The sequence below is a fragment of the Amia ocellicauda genome, chromosome 20 (genome assembly GCF_036373705.1).
Source record: "Amia ocellicauda isolate fAmiCal2 chromosome 20, fAmiCal2.hap1, whole genome shotgun sequence".
NCBI lineage: Eukaryota > Metazoa > Chordata > Actinopteri > Amiiformes > Amiidae > Amia > Amia ocellicauda.
Window position 1 is genome coordinate 9,789,566 of NC_089869.1, and position 17,956 is coordinate 9,807,521.

Below are 17,956 nucleotides of genomic sequence, written 5' to 3' on the forward strand. Positions count from 1 at the left end.
ATGGTCAGAGAGAGAGAGATTCAAACAGACTTTTACATTGTAGCTTATAAACAACATGCTTTTGTTATGAATCACAATGGTTTTGGTAGCCATGGATTCAGAACAACTTCAGTTAAAAGAAGTATGCATGTATAATGTGCTTATAAGGCAGCTTTTGAGTGGTAGGGCCTAAATGTGCAAAACTGTATGGCTGATATGCATTCTGCCCCTAAATGTGCTATAGGTGTCATTTGACTTTCTGTCTCTAAATAAAGTAGAAACAAAGGGCAAAACATTGTTTTCTTAATGTATGTCTCAAAGTGTACCAAAATGCTGCATTTAGGTGTTAATGTCCTGTTAAAAATATTCAAAGCAACAATATCCCTGGATCTCCCCACATTTTATTTAATTCATCTTGTCTGAATCATAAACAACTATCTAGGGCTTTTATATGGTAATTTATCACTGGTGTCCCAAATTCCACCCTGACCCGCCCCACCGCAAATAGGGCTCCCCCAGCTAAAAATTCCAATATTTATAACAAATCAGATAAAATCTTCAAATTATAACAAAAACACATGAGCACTTCAGTTCAGACATTTTGTTTCCACAGTCTGTGTCAAGCCTAAAGCTGTGTTGCTCATTATTAATAATCCAAATCTATATCTGCAGGATATACACTGTTTAGAGGCCTATTGTACAGTTTAAATTTGAAAATGTGTTGCAAAAGCACAGATAAGGTCCAAGCAGTGTAATCTACAAATACCATAGCACATGTAGTTACAACACCAATTATACCAATGGTATAAATAATGAAAATGAATATGACTTAGTGTTTTAAAGTGAGCTTATAATGTATGTTTCTGTCATTGTAAATACACGTCTAAATCCCAAACAATATGGCTGTAATCCAAGGTGCCTGTGGAGTTACTGTCAAATGCTTCTTTTGTACGGATTTGATTATAGTAAAACAAACTAAATAGTTATGTGGTAATATAATAAAATGGAAGCAAAATAATTATATTGATTCAGAAAACTGCTAAAGCTGAGAAGCATACCTTGCTCATGTAGGCTTTAAGAATGAATGGCGTTTTCTTTAATATGTGATGTAATTTAAACTGCACAACCCCCAGTCTCTCTATTATCCTTGTAAGACTCCCAGACTGCCTCTCAGTGGAGGAATCTGGTTCCACGCTGCAGAGACGGAGGCATGAGTCACCTCTAAGGTATCTGTAAATACCTCACTTTAATGTAGGACAGATTTAACACTCACATTTCACATGCTTGTAAGAAATTCCTTTTCATGCACTGGCTAATTGAAAAGCGTTTTCCAGCCATAACAACCAAGTGACCTAAGTTCCATACTTATACATTAATAAAATAATACTCACATAGCATCGAATGTTATAATTGGTTTGCACCAACATAATCGACTTGAAATTTTTTCTTTCCTAAGGCCTAGATTAGAATTGATCAACCCCTAAGCGTGCGCCTTTAAACATCCTGCATGAATAGACACTGATTGAAGTCTGAAATATGGGTAGAATTTGTTTCCGTGCTGTTGATTCATGTTACATGTATGTATGTATCAAGGTGTTTTTCTTCACAATTGAAAAACAGGTTGTTTGAGTTCCTGAACCCCATGAACTCATAGTTAAAACTGCATAAAGAAACGCTGCTGATGTGGGAATATCTTCACTTTGACAATGACAAACATTTGTTTCTAATTAGTTTCCACAACTCTTCTACAAAATGTTTAGTTTTTCACACACAGTTGTCCAACCACATGCTGCCTGGAAAAAGGGGAGCAATGGACTCTTCTTATCATCATCATTTTGTCTTTGAATGTTGTTTTTTGGTGCCAAGTCAAAGATTTCTACAGCCTGAGTGTTAGTCTTCCGTGTTGACTCCTAGAAGCATCTGGGGCCACAGTCATGGGTGCTAGGAAGGCTGTTATGAGCTGTCTGTGGGTCACCCACCTATCAACCTCCACTAAACCTGGTCTGTCCTTCTGTTTTGACCATCACTTGGCAATGGTCCTTTGAAGCACGGCACCAAGACTAACTTTGTCTTTCCGTCGATGCCTGTATACTTTGGGATCATCTTTGCAGCAGCTCTTCAGAGCGAATGCTGAGTTTAATTAAAATGTAGGTCAAATTAATATTTACATTTAAATCTTTTTTTATTCCAGTGTTTTCGCTTTGAATTTAACTCAAAGCTAAAATGCTTAATATCATATAATATTATTTTAAGTAGCAGTATTTAAAAATGGGGACAATTATGGATATCTCTTACACGTGGGGTATCAGACATTAGGAATGTTGTTCACACTGAGATATTGAACAATGGAATATTTCACTGATTCCGAAAAGATAATGGTAATGATGATTGAATTGGGAATACTTTAACGCCCGTATATCTTTAGATTCTTCAGAAGTGTGATATGAAACAGAAAAATGTCTTCAATACATTTTATAGCACTTTCTCCCACAAAATTATATAATAAATCAGGTGGTGAGTCACTTTTCTGGTAATTAACAGTCATTATATTGTCAGGAACCCTGGGTGATTAGGCTTTTTAGCTTACAAATCCAATCTTGATATATGAAATATGAAGAGCTTTTTCCTGCTTGAAATGATCTCTTTGCTCTTGTTACACAGACCCTGCCTAGATGTCTCTGATAATGAAGTGCTACACTACTGAAAGTGCAAATGTAATGAAGATCGGCTGAATGGAATCCAGGACAGTATCTATTCTGGGCCGCACAGAAGACACTTGAACTCTGACCGAGCCACTCTGCAAACTGCTCTTTACAGACCCCCTATCCAACAACCTCAACCTGCGAGGGCACAGAGGGGTATACCGGCCAACCCCTCCACAGGGAACTGGCATGCAGCCTCACAACCTTCACCTTTTTGTTATTATTTTATGCCAATTAATTGACCTACGTTTTCCTTTTTTTCTCCTCTTTCTTGGCAGACTCCGGCTTCTTCTCTACAGAACCTGTGCAAGCAATGGTTTGCAATACAGTGCAACACTGCCTGCAGCTGTTTGATATTTTTTCCTCACCAGTCTTCCCTGCTTAGTCACTGAGCATCTGAATTGATCAGTAATCTACTTAAAATAACATCATCTTCATGACACGATCATGTTAAAAAAAAGGACATATCACAGTATTTTTGTCGAGCATTTACAGTAAGTACAATTACAATGCCCTGTCACTATATCTGCGTTCTTACTGGACTAGAGCAGATAGGAGTAATGCTAAATTCCTCCGCTGACAGCAGCTCTAACTGTTCAGTTCAGTTACCAAGTCATCATCGCTGACATTCCTGGGATGGGCTGGGAGAGGTGAAGAGATAGCAGCTGAGATGAGAGCGCGTTAGCAATATGCAGTCAGGGGGAGATATGAGAAAACGGACTACTGCATCTCCGAAAAGGATTTATTTTACATCTTCAGCTAGTATTCTGTGATAATTCTTAAATACATGGATTCATTTTTCAAGTAGGAAACATCAGCCCTTGAGAATTCTTCAGTCAGACCTTTCCCTTTTACTTCCCAAAAACAACAAGTCTTTGTTTATCCACAGAATGAAGATATCTTCAATATCTTATATGTTTTAAGAAATATTCAAGTCCTATGCATTTTCAAATTAATTAAAAGGAAGAAAAGGGCACGTTAAGTTTTCCAAAAAATGCGTTGTTTTGTGGCAATATTAAAATACACACAGCATCTAGATGTGTAAGGGATGCAAAAGAAACATGGCCTATGAAAAACACAGGGGCCAACACGGAGGCATGCCAATCTGAAAAATGAGCTGCTATCTTGATGACTGGCTGACTAATGAGCACGGATCTGTCCTCACAGCCTTGTTTATAGCAGTCTGCTAATAATTTTGTGTAAGACCTCTGGAACCCGACACTGTGCTACAATGTGCAAGTAAGGATGTGTCACAGCAACCACGTTCATATTCCAGTGTGTGTGATCAATGTGCAGAGTGAGACTGAGGCGCAAAACCCTGTAAATGACGGACAAGGACATGAGCCCCCATGTGTAGGTGTACATCTGTCATACCGCATGTCAGACCCTTTTCTCCAATCTGTTCAGACAATCACAGCATATCTTTTGCTGATATAAACATGATTGAATAAACACTACACTTCAATTTAGCTTGGGGGTCTTTCAGGTTTAGTTTAGGCATTTTTCCAGCTGAAGAAAACTGACCATAAACAACGATGCTGTTGTTCTGATCTTCACACATCGTCTTTGCTATCAGTGAACTGTCACTTTTTTCTGTTATATTTTTATTTAATTTGTATTATTTCCTGAAAAGAAAATAGATATGTGTTATTTCTCATAGCATAGCAAAATGATTCAAAATATGAACACATTTTCAACTAAACCCAATTCATGATCTATCCCAGAGTCGCTGTACCACAAATATATCACCACAAGAGGGCGCCAGAACTCTATTAAAAACTCCTTTAAAATGAGGGATATCAGACAGTTGTAATGTTATTCATTTCCTTAATCAATAATAATACTGTTATTTTTCGGAACATTACAAAGAACTGAATCTATAGCTGTGTGCATATAAGGAATGTCTGATCAATGAATTGTAAATATGTTCACTTTCTCCGCTTGGATTTCAATTCATGTGCAAAGTCCATTGGAACCCCATGACGTCATGACCCCATGAAGGCGGAAGCGCCGCGCTCACAGGGGCTGCGTTCCCTTTAAATGGTCTGCGTTGGGCCGACAGATGAAGTCACATGTGAACAGCTCCTGCAGGAAATTGATTCAGTCGGCAGAGAGAGAGAGAGAGAGAGAGAGAGAGAGAGAGAGAGGAAAAACACACTCAAGAACAGGCAGAGAGAGGGAAAACAGCAGAGAGGCGCTCTCCCCTCCGATCCGTCCACATCTCCAACTTCCAGGGATGTCTGCACAGCTGTCCTTTTAGTCTCCATTGCTCTCTCCAGATCGACCATGTACCAGTGTCCGGATCAATAAAAGAAAGCAGACACCCCACATGACGAGGGACTGGTGAGCAGCCCGGCTGGTCTCTCATCTGCACATGCTGGCTCCTTCATGGGCAGGATGGAGCTGTTTCAAGCCAAAGACCACTACATCCTCCAGAGCGGCGACAAGGCTCTGTGGTGCAGCAGGAAAGATGGAGCCATGGAGGTCCGAGCCGGTGAGTAAGCAGGGAAACTGCTGTTATTCCTGCTATAAATTTGTTTCTCCACCCTTCATAACAGATCCAGAGTAAGTTTATGCCGTACCTAAACAGAGATTGCCCGACCCACATAATCACAGATGTCCAAGGCTTGTCCCAAACGTGCATTTCCCTGATCGAGACCGGAGTGGGGTTGTATTCGTGCCTGCAGCGAGCTTGGTGTTTTTCCGTCCTTTGGGGGAAGCTACCTGGAGTCCATGAATGTTGTAACCGGGTATCCAATGGCACCGTGCACTACAACATGACACACCACCGTGCATTGGGACAGAGGATGTGATTTTGACCCTTCCTTTGGGTATTTTATTATAGAAGCGTGTAAAACTAGTGTAAGATTAGTAGGGCGGTTTGACGGGTGTAGATCCTGTGACAGGTGCCAATGAAAATGGGCGATTGAGATACCAGTCAGAATAACAGGGTTTAATAGTAGCTTTTTTAATGACTGTTGCGGTTTCTGCTGCTCTTGTTGTTCATAATAATCAAAACTATACCAATAACATGACTAATGGTGGTAACAACAATGCTAATATTTAAATAAATACTGTTTCCATAATTCATACAATGTAGTGGTGCTAATTTCTGACTTAACCCCTTATGTAGCTGATTGATGTCATGTTGATTTTTGTTTTTTTTGTTAAATAGTCAGAAGGTGTGAAGGCTTTTAAAAGTAAAATCTTCTCGACTACAATTGCATAAATTTCTGTCACATTTCTGTACTGGATTTTTGCAATAAGTAAGGAAGAAGTATGCTAAGGAAAGGTTAGTTAGCTAGCATGTAAACCAATTGTTTAAATGGCCTCTCCCTGTGTGTAAGTTTTTGGGAGGTGGTGCAGCAGTAGCTTAAGCAATCTGATGATTCAGCTGCTGGTTAGCAAATAGATCTCAGAACTAGTTTGGTTACAGCTTCACCATTTTGAATCAACTAAGATAGTAAAGCATTTTTACGCACTACATTTGGAGATGCATTGAGACACTTGTTCACAACGTGGCCTCACCCTTGGCCTCAATGATTGCTGAAATCCAATCCAATCCATTTCAGTCATCATTTGAGGACAACTGTACAGAATCCTGCAACAGTGCAAATACTTAGGCAGCGAAATTGGTTGTCTTTATGTATACACTGATCAGCCATAACATTATGACCACTGACGGGTGAAGTGAATAACACTGATAATCTCGTTATCATGGCACCTGTCAGTGGGTGGGATGTATTAAGCAGCAAGTGAACATTTTGTCCTCAAAGTTGATGTGTTAGAAGCAGGAAAAATGGGCAAGCGTAGGGATCTGAGCGACTTTGACAAGGGACAAATTGTGATGGCTAGACGACTGGGTCAGATCATCTCCAAAACTGCAGCTCTTGTGGGGTGTTCCCGGTCTGCAGTGGTCAGTACCTATCAAAAGTGTCCAAGGAAGGAAAAGCAGTGAACCGGCGACAGGGTCATGGGCGGCCACGTGATGCACGTGGGGAGCGAAGGCTGGCCCGTGTGGTCCGATACAACACACGAGCTACTGTAGCTCAAATTGCAGAAAAAGTTCATGCTGGTTCTGATAGAAAGGTGTCGGAACACACAGTGCATCACGTAGCCGCAGACCAGTCAGGGTGCCCATGCTGACCCCTGTCCACTGCCGGAAGCATCAGCATGTTTAAGTAATGTGGGATGCAGATGATCACATACAGACATGGGCTCCAAACTAGGCAACCTTCAATTGCTCTGTGGTCCAGTTCTGATGCTCACATGCCCATTGTAGGTGCTCCAAATTTGCCAGATCTCAATCGAGCATCTGTGGGATGTGCTGGACAAACAAGGCCGATCCATGGAGGCCCCACCTCACAACTTACAGGACTTAAAGGATCTGCTGCTAACGTCTTGGTGCCAGATACCACAGGACACCTTCAGAGGTCTAGTGGAGTCCATGCCTCGACGGGTCAGGGCTGTTTGGCGGCAAAAGGGGGACCTACACAATATTAGGCAGGTGGTCATAATGTTATGGCTGATCGGTGTATTTCTCATTCACCTATTCTAGTTTGTGCCAAAGTGTTTTAAACAGACTCATGTGAGGTCTTTGAGCAATAAATCATATATATGTCTTCAAAGCCTTTTTGGAGTCTTTTTGTTCTCAGCTTTGTTCTAAGGTGTGTTATTCAGTTTCAAAATGTATGAAGCCCTTACCAAATTCCATCAGTACAGACATCTGGCTTGTCTCCACCAAATGTTTCACTGCTCACCATTTATGGCCTTGAGAAGACCTTGGTTCCTCTCTCAACGGTCTTCCGGGAACTGTAAAGTCTATGCCAATCTTAGAGATGCTCAAATGCATGATACCGCAATCAAATATCATCAAATGTTGCAGTGCTGTCAGCACTGATGGATATGCCTTACTGGCAACCAGGAATTGTCTGTACCATGTTGCCGATTGCTTGTATCATTTGCGTTGATGGAAATAGATATTTTTCTGTAAATATTATCATTAATTAACATGTTGCCAAGTCATCCACTGTATTTTATTCTCCATCTGCTACTGTGCTAAACATCTGCTTCACCTGAGTTTTATGACTTGGCATGGCAATAACACTTGCATTTCGTAACAAAATCCACAGTGGAGTTGCGTAGAGCTGTCCTCGTCTCCAACACGATGCTGTTGTTTCTGTTCCTGTTGTTAGATATAATAAATCATGAGTGAAAGCTGAACCAGTCATCTAAAATGACTGTGAAGGCTTGTGATATTTGATATTTGATGTAATGTTTGCATTGGTGTTGGGAAGTTATTGCTCAGCTCAGCACTGTGCATATTTGCCATGCTTTGGCTGATACTGTGATTGATATTGTTCACATAGACAAGCAGGAGCAGAAAGATTAGAATTGGTGATTTTCAAACCCAAGCAGAAATGGCGGCACAAATAGGTAACCAGTCCAGGTGGTGTACAAAATAGGTTTGTGTTTTAAACCAGGTATAGGCTGTGGATTTAATTATATTGTTTTTACACAGAAAAGACCCCACTGCAAAGGAATAATGCAGTAACTACATGTAAATATATTTACTGCGTTATTATAATGTATAGTGTGTGTGTGTGTTACCTACTTCAATGCAAAAGTTAAACAAGAGTCTGAATTAATATTGATTCAAGTATGTAATAAGTCTTCAGGGACTTTATCCAATTTCCACAGAGTCGCTCACTATTGGTTTTTAAAAGGCTGTTGACCCCAGGTATTTGGCCTTGGCATTTCAGAGTGTTTCCATGTCTTTAAATGCATCCTGAAACAAGTCAAGGCTTTCAGCGGATGGTTTCTGTTCAGTGACTTTCAGCTCGGAGAGACTCTTGTAACAAGAGTCTGAAAGCTTAATTTGCATGAAATTAGTAAATTTACTCCGCTGAGTGATGCATACACTTTCACTATGGAAAATAACTGGTGCTGTAGTATGATGGGTTACCCATTGCGTGTAGCCTAGATGTGTTACTAAAAGAGCAAATGTCCTTTGAACACTTGAAAGGATTTCAGTGTGTAATGTAAGTGTAAAATGAAATGTATATTTTAAGGACGTTCACTGGGCTATATATATATATAAATGAAACCATGTATTTTACTTGTTTTGTTAAGAAATTATTCTATAATTAATCACTTTTACATTATATTACCATGTGAAATGTTTTAAACAATGGCAGCCTTATTGTAGAAACCAAATAAAAGTATAGGCTATTACAGTATGTTTTTTCTTATTAAACAAATGTTTTTGAAGCTTGACTGCCTGTAGTGAAAAAAACAAAATCCTGAGATTTAACTAATCAAAGCATGTTTTAGAAAATCTTTTTAATGGGCCAGATTTAAATGGGCCAAATATGGAAAGCTTGAAATATGTGAGGACACAATATTTGTGTCAGTGGAAGTAGGCCTATTTTATTAATGATATTTCTTGTTTGACCTGAAAAATTGGTGTAGTGTCTTTTACTATTGATTTAAATGTATTGGAAATGTCTAGGTGTTACATCAAATCATGGTCATTTCTTTTTGCCTGTTGTGCAAGTCTTAAACCTAAATTATAACTAAATTCAGTGTTATGTTAGTACTTTGTGGCTTGCTTTTGTTGATCTGTTAGTTGAATGATAACATAAAGCCTTTCAGCTGATTTGTAAGTAAATTTGCAGTAATCATCACATACTTTACAGTCCATGTGAAGCAGATTTAAATATGAATATGGGATTGTGCCAATCCAGTTGTTTTTCTGACATTATTATCTAGACTTTCCTGAAAGGTATTTGGTATGCAGACACATACATTTGCATTAAATATTTAAGTTATTGATTTTGGTTTTGCACAGTACTCGAAAAAGAGTAAGATTTGTATTTTAAACAGTATTATATTTGTTCTTTCTCTTCATTTATTTATTGGTAGAAAGGTATGACTTTCAACAATTTAACAGAAGGCTGTACAATATCAATGCATTATTTTTGGAAACCTCCTAAAATATGACAATATGGTACCATGTTCATAAATGAGCCAGTTTCTAAAAATGGTGGATTCAATGTTCAGTGTTCGCAAAATGCATTTCCAAATCCATTTTCTGACAAACATTTGTATTGCTTCAACCTTTGCTCACGTGTCCTGGTTTATTTATATTTTGAAGGATTTTTTCACTGAACAGTTGGCTCAGTAAACAATTGGGTCACGGTGTATTTTTGCTTTAGCGAAAGTAATAAAACATCTGTTCACACAGGCTGAATATGCTTAATTTAACTACCTGTTGCAAATATACTACTTGACATACAATATACAGTAGACGGCAAGAGTCTAGATTGAATCCAGAAGGTTCCAGAACTGCAATGGATTCAAGTAATGGAATGTTATCTTACCAAGTCTTTTAATAGTCACTACCATTTTATAGTGCTTTTACATGGAGTCATGTTACAAAAGAGTACAAATCCAACCAAACAGTGGAATGGACTGTACAATCAAATAATCGCTAAGTTTAAAAGAATACATTGCATGAAGCTGACAGACCGTTAGCACAGAACTCAAACCTCTTTATCATTTTGGCCCTACAGTATGTAAAGCAAAGCATGACTTCATTCATTATTTTACACCTATTTTGTGCCTTATCACCATTGCGGCAGGCAGTCCTTCGCAGTCAGTGGCAGAATGAATGAGTGTTTTCTTTTTCCTGGAAAGATGAGGTAGATAAGTAAATACCTTTTTTGCATATTGATATCTTCAGTTGGGTTGTGTTTTTGTTTCTGTCAATAGTGTTACTGTTGTAGTCCAGGCTCTTTGCAGGAGGGAAGCAATTCTTATTTTTTTAACATTTTTCCAGAGGGATGCCCTGCAGTAAGGAAAGGAAAGCCGTTATATCTCCCTGCTCTATAACACCTGATATTCATGATCGTATTCTCCCATCTGAATCAGGCAATAATTTAAAGGAAGGAACAGGACACTATACCAAAACCACAACTGTATTATTAGCCTAGTACTTCTATATTTTTATTTTCTGTTCCATTTTATTCTACTGTTCTGACTGGGCCATTTTTATTGTTTTGAAGAACTGGGTGTGTCGCATCTGGTCAACCTCCAGAAAGATCTTTTGTTGTACAGATTTGTGAATGGACTTTTGTGCACAACAATACCAGGAGCTAAACTGGAAAAGACTGTCTGGGAAGGTGCAAATATAGAAATACGGCCGGGTAGAATTCAACCCAAGGAATTCAATGTTTAAATAAGCTTTTTTTCAACCAAATGGTTAAGGAAACAAATCAAGGTGGTCCCAAATGTGCATCCTAATTCAGCAGTTTATTACTCTTGATATTTAAACTGTGTTCACTGCAAAGTTCATTAAAAGGGCAGCCATACATCTCCGCATGAAACCCTTTCAAAAACTAGCTCAGGTTTCAATTAGTTTTATCATCATCATTATTATTGGTCCCCTCTTTACTGTACAGTTAATAAACCTTAGGCCATCTATTGTATCTTAAGGTCGGCTTTCCTTTCAATTAAGGAGCTGGCTCTTCAATTGTTATGTTTATTTTGACGTTTTGTCGGTTTGCCATTTGTAGCAGAAATTGATTCTCCTTTCTTGGTCTTTGTTAGCTGGATTCCACGTGGAAGATTCTTCAATTGACCTGAATGTTGAGAGCTAGCCTCTGAAAGACCAAAATGAGCAATAGCTAAAGTCCGTATAGTCTTCTGTGGTGTGTGAGTAAGCCGAGCAGGAAAAGTGATGTGAGAATCGGCGCTGTCTGGATGTGATGTAACTTTAGAGAAACCTGAGGATGAAATTACATTAACAGTCAGCTGAGCAGATACAATTTGTAGTCCCTGTGAAGGATTTCTCTGAATCCGGTTATGAGTCTAAAAATGTTATAGAGCATTAGTGCCCTTAATTCAGCAAATGTACTATTTAAACCAGAGTTTTTGTAGAGGATTTTATTTTTGTAAAAGATGTACGTATTTAGAGTGTCTTACAAAGTTCAGGTGCAAATAAACAAAAACAAGAACACCTCTAAAAAAGCTGTGAATTAAAATACAATATGGCACAACAGCCATTTGTATAATTGAGATATTACATTTTTGTTTTGAGCATTCACAAAATGGGTCTTTTATAGCGTCTACATCTGTATTCTTCCAGAAAGATGCAATTGAAGTACAGAACCAAATATGAACAAATACACAATGTGCTTGTCTGTCTGCTTGTCAGACCAGGTAAATAAGTAAGATGCCATTCAACCCGTTCATGATTATGCCACATCTATAAATCAATACGATATTTCTCTGTATTATTCTTAACTGTGTAGAATCACAGAGGCATGAATTAAGCGACTCGTTGTCTTAAGGAAGACGTTTTAGACTCGGAGGGCGACTGTGTTTTCTCATGATATGATGGGTTTGCATTTCAGAGGGCTTCGTTGTCACGGCTGTTCTCCTTCAAGTATGGCTGAAATGCTGCCTGCTTTTAATAATTCATGTGCGATTGTGGTGGTATGCCAGGCCCTGCGTTGAGAACAATAAAGCACAGCCAGTTACCTGTATAGTATGACTGAGTGAGTGAAATCTAATGCACACTGGCATTCCTGGTAACCCCTCAGAGACCACAATTTTCTGTGTACACTGTGGTGCTGAAAGTTCCCTTTATGATTGTGAATCTCTAGGTGAAGGAACTTGCTTCACTTGATCTATTGACAAGCCCACTTCCCAACACTATATTCTCGTGATTCCTCTTTTAAGTCTGCATTGAATGAAGTAGGACACTGTAAGTTTGTGTCCATGTATCAACTGGTTGAGTGGTTATGTAGCGTTGACATACTTACTGTCTGTACACGATGATTTCTGTTTATTTTTCTTTCCTTCAGTAAAAAATACAAAATAGGCTAAGCTTGGCTTACAGAAGAGAGCTGTATAAAACTAAATCTAGTTAAGTACTCCTTCATCGTAGGAGCTCAGGTTGTCTGGGAGAAACCGTTTATTCCCGAAAAGCAAGTATACTGAATTCTGTGGTTTTTTTAGTGCAAAGTCCTGCCAAACTGTATAAAACAACCAACAATCTAAACCAAACAAAAAGGAAAAGCAACTATAATCATATTTTAAATGGAAATAAATTGGCAAATACTCAAATCTGTTGTTGTTTTAACTGAACATGATTCCTTAGAACCATATTCCTTTTTGATTCAGAATATTGCATATAAAGCAACTTATTTGTCCCTGAGCTTAATGCTCTTAATTAGTCTTGCAAATTTAAATTGTCTTAATCGATAATGGCTGAAGTTTTATATTGTTGTTTATTGGTTATCCTACTATGTTTCTTGAAATATGTGGCCTAGCCTACATTTTGCGATAACCCAGAGTCACCCTGGTTTGCTAAGAAATCTCAGTCCTCCTTTCCAGAATTTACCAGGTGAAGTTGTATGTGTCCCTGAAAGGAAAAAAAATCAACTAACTTTGAGGAAAAATTGCATATGGGAACGTCCAGTCAGTTCTCCTGGATCTAAGACAACAATTTGACCCACTCTGGACTAATGAGGTACATAACTGTAATTCATCTATTGGACTGATGGAGAGCAGTAGGTAATATTATTTGAAGGGATTCAGTATCATTTGTGATGAATTGAGGAATGAGAACAGAGCATGATTTGAAGGAAATCTAGTTAAAGTGAATGCAGGCTTTGTCTGAATTAATATTTTATGAACTGATTAGACTAGTCTAGTCTGTAGATTATATTTTGTTGATATTGTAGTTTTGCATTTCTCCTCTTGTTTCTAGATTTTCTTATTTTTGGGGCAGATTTAGTTTTGATTGATTCTGGCCCTTACGTCAGAAGCTGTACCGATCATCAGGTGAGATCTCTGTGTGGTCCTGCATGGTTTGATAATCTACATAATTATACTGAGTAATATATGTGGGGGGTTACATGAGGTACAAAGTCAGAGGTTACATTGGCTGGCAGGTGATCTTTTAGAAGAGGTCCTCTACACAAATTCACTGATTCAAGTTTATTCATCTTATGGAGATCAGAGCTCTTGAAGAAGCTGGCCATGTGCGCTTGATAGAAATGCTTGTATTCTATATATTAGTCATGATTGGGATACTTTTTTATTTTTGAGATTAAACATGGAGGCACTTGTGGCCTCTTTAAGAGTTTATAAAATACAGCACTCCTGCAAATTCAAGCCCTGGTGGAACAGAGAACCAAAAGAACAAAGAAAATGTTGGAATTGATTTCCCACCTTTCTGTTTCCCGGTACATAGTATTACATTCAGCTCACACGGATGTGTTACCGTGATGAGGAATGTAGCATAGTGTTCTCTCTTGCTTTCCTAAGGTTGTGTTAATTTCAGTCATTATTCCATAAATAGGCAAGACTTGTGACTCAGGCCTACATTACTGAGATGGCATGAATCTGGCCCTCTGTATTTAGTAGGTTTCTAATGTGGCCAAAGTATGAATGATCTGCACTGCATGGCACATTAAGAGCTTTTAAACCAAGCAACTTCCACTTTTGTAGAAAACAGATGGGAAATTATTATATTTTTTAACAGAATGTTGTTGGTTTATTTGTTTGTAAAAGTGAAGCCACAGAAGGAAGGACATCACAGTGAAAGCATGAATCAGTGAAGACGAGTGTTTTTGACTCGGTTTCTTACTATGTCAGCTGAGACCCAGTGACTTAATGTGTGTAACTCTCCTATGTTTGTATTTTTTTAATTCCTGATCTAGATCTTTTGGGTGGCTAAGGTCTTTTAGGACCTGCGGTAGGCCCAGTTTTTCCAGAGATGAGAACTTTGTAAGTCTGAATCTATTGCTGGGCATTTATTGATGTAAAAACTGTGTGATTCTTCTGAGATGTTGAAATGGTTTCCTTTAAACCTGCAGAGACGAGCATTTAGTCTTAGGTGTCAGAACACCAGCTATCAATTCTCAACCCACGCTGAGAAAATGTTTTATCGAGTGGTGACCGATAGGAAGGTTGTTAATTTCTGAGCTGCATGCATGTGCTCGGAAACGTTTGACTGCAAATATTATAAAATGTATAGCCTATGTAATGTCAGCCTGTTTTCTTATTTTTGTTTGCTTTTCAGTCTTGACCTGATTTGTATTTTAGACTAATGTCTTGCTGATCTTTGCTGCTGTTGCTTCCAGCATTGTAGCATCTTAACCAAAGAACCATTGGGTTTTATTGGTGGTCAGACGTGTGCAGCAGCCCGTCACGGAAAGCCTGGGCAGTGTCTTTATGATTTCACTTTAGGCAGGAGTTAAACCTCTTACTTCTGTCTTCCTGCCTTATTAGACTCCACTAAAGTGAAACTTGAAAAACGTGGTTCTCTATCTTCTGCTTCCAGCACGATGTTGAGGTTTGATTAGTCATAACTCAAAACAGTGAGATTTTAAATTTGTTTTTTCTATGAGTAATCCAACTCTCTAAGGGAAAGCCTTACAACATTTTCCAGAGTCAATGAGTGGATTAAACCACTCTAGTAAAAACAATGTCATGTTTTCCATTTAGGAAGTGCTCTTTTTGTCTGTGTCTCAGGGAATTCTTAAAGTGTGCGTCCCTTATACTCTCTCAGAATGGGATGGTTGTGAACTTGGTGCACAGAATTGTTTGGTCGGCTCATTCATACTCTAGCTTCACAATGATAAACTCTCTGCGATTCACCATTAGACTTGTCAGAAATTCCAATAATAGTCAAATCGCTGTCTGATGGCTAAAGACTTCTTCTGAGAATATACTTTTCCCTCCTTTTCCGCTCCTAAGAAAGGCAGTATTTGCCAAGTATGTGGCTCTGACTTGTACTATGCACTTGGTATTATAGTACTGTGAGAAACATGGACAGCCAAGAATTATTTCAAGAATGCAGCTGCCACTGTAACACTATGAGTCAAGCCTTTGCCAAGACTTCCAACTCCACTCGACCACAACAGAACCCTATATAAATATTATAAAGTCCCCTCTTCCATGATGGAAAAACTCAAATGCCAAAGATGGAAGTATACTTTCAAATGATTGCAAACTGTACTTTATGACCAGCAAATGTTAGGTTTTCTTCTGTCAGGTAAAGTGGAACATTACTTGATTTCATGCATTCCCAAACACATTTTAAATAAAATATATTGCATTCTTAACACTGTACACAACAGTGCTGGCTAGTTCGACATAAAAAGAGTGGGCTAAGGTGACAGATTATGTTCAAAAAGAAACAAGCTTATGTGATGAAGGGTTTTGCATAAGGCCCTGTTAACGCTTTTTAGTCAAATGTATAAATTGAACATTTATGCTTGCACTCCACCATAACTGTTGATAGGAGATCACAGACACAGTGAAAAGTATGAAAAGTGGCTAAGGCATGAAAGCAAATAAATTGGGAAAGAACTGACATGTGTGCAGGCAGGCATATTAAATTCACTCATTCAGTTTACATATAGTTTAGTTTAATTCGGTATATCACAACCACCTTTATGGTACTCTGCATGCCAAACGAGGAGGAAGGAGTTAAGAAGGTTTGATGTCATAAGCTTCTGGGTAATATTTATTGTTAAATGTGTAATTTGAAGGAAAAGCTGAAGGCTGTGGACTGTGGAATGATTCTTAAACCGTTATGACGGGGGGGAGAAATAACAACACCCAAACACAAAATCTTCTTTACTGGGGAAACTATGATGAAATGCACAAACACACGGACAAATAAACCAACTGACTTAGTTGTTGATTATGTGCTGGTAAGCTCAGGAGAGACTTCTCAGTGCTTTCCTCTGTGGACTTTTTCAGTGTATTGCGACCGTTTTCGAAGTTCTGTCATGAGGCCGAAAATGGAAAATAGGTCAGTCGTCTGCCACATTGGCTCTTGAGATTCACATGACTTGTCAACAGACGGTTGTGCTTGTTTCTGTAAAGCCCAAGTGTGATCACACTGCAGTGTTGTACAGCGGCTTGTTTAAGAAAGCGAGACGTACAGAACAGTCGCTGCCTAAGATGAACATGTCATCTCTGTTGTTTTGCAATGGCGGTATAGCCTGCTTGTTCCCTGAGTGAGAGTATTTGTCTAATTGGAACCCAGTGGTCTGAATGCTGAAGTCCTGCATGGGTAGAGTACGTGATTGGACAATTTATATATATATTTATTATTATTATTATAGTTCTGTAGACTGATTGCTATCACTGGATAAGGTAATCTTTTAAGAAATAAATAGGGCCTACATAAAAATGATAATGCAATAAAACCGCATTAATGAACTAGCTACCACCACGTTGAAGGCACTTTGTTTTTAAACTGTTTTATGACTATTTTAATGTTTTAAAACCCTGTGTTCACTGAGGAAGCTGATGTTCTTGAGCTGATTTGAAATGTAGGTCATATAGAGAATAAATTATTATATATATATATATATATATATATATATATATATATATATATATATATATATATATATATATATGAGTTTGTAATTTGTACTTCGTACTTCAGAGGTTTGATTTTATCTAGGCTATTATCTTGTCAGTATCTGTGCATTCTTACAATGTGAGAATTTCTTTGTTTAAGGAAGAATCCACACTCGGGTCTTTGCACAAGGCTGTTTGGTTTAATTTGTGTTTTAGTTTGGTCAGAATTAAAGCCCACCATCTCTGTGCCCAGTGAATTAATAACCGCTGTTTACATTCTGCTACCGCAGAGGAGCACATTAGGGGATATGGGCTTGCTAATAAACTTTGTGTTTCAGCCTCCTAGACAATGCTCACTCCTGCGTGTAGTGAAATGTTTTTATGACCGTTAATTGAATCAGAGTATGGTGCTCTGATGCCGAGAGCAAGTTTGTAAATATAATCAGAGGAAGGAAGTTTAATGCACCACACCTCTGTATCTTTGAAATTGGAAAGAGTTTTGCAGTGACATTTCTATTAAATGGAAACTTCTTAACCATTATTTATTTATTTTTTGCTAGAGGGCTGATGGGTGTTAATTTCATATTTTTTATATCCTTAATTTATTTATAGTGAAATAACTTCATAGAATGCAAAAATCTTAAAAATGTTTTTAGAAAGAGAGTAATTGTGTAATTTGTAGTTGCTAATTCCTAGGTGTTTTGTAACGGATTGACTTGTATACCATTTAAAAAAAGCTTGAGCCCTCAAGATAATTTTTAATATAAATAGATTGAATATGTATTATTCCTGTGCATAGGGCTTTTTCTTTATTTCACGAGATTGGATTTGTTACTTTATGATTGCTTTTAATACTGCATCTTTTAACATTAACTCATTTA

General features: G+C 38.1%; 1 protein-coding gene across 2 annotated transcripts in view; it reads left to right on the top strand.

Moving 5' to 3' along the window:
- Positions 1–4,761: 4,761 nt before the first annotated feature.
- inpp5f (inositol polyphosphate-5-phosphatase F) overlaps positions 4,762–17,956 on the top strand; it is a 61,597-nt gene continuing 48,402 nt past the window's right edge. Inside the window, exon 1 of one of the 2 annotated variants that reach the window (XM_066693801.1) lies at positions 4,762–5,175. In XM_066693801.1, coding sequence (XP_066549898.1) covers positions 5,070–5,175 — 106 coding nt within the window. In that variant the 5' untranslated portion in view covers positions 4,762–5,069. The remainder of the gene's footprint in view (positions 5,176–17,956) is intronic. The other variant, XM_066693802.1, reaches the window with a different exon arrangement.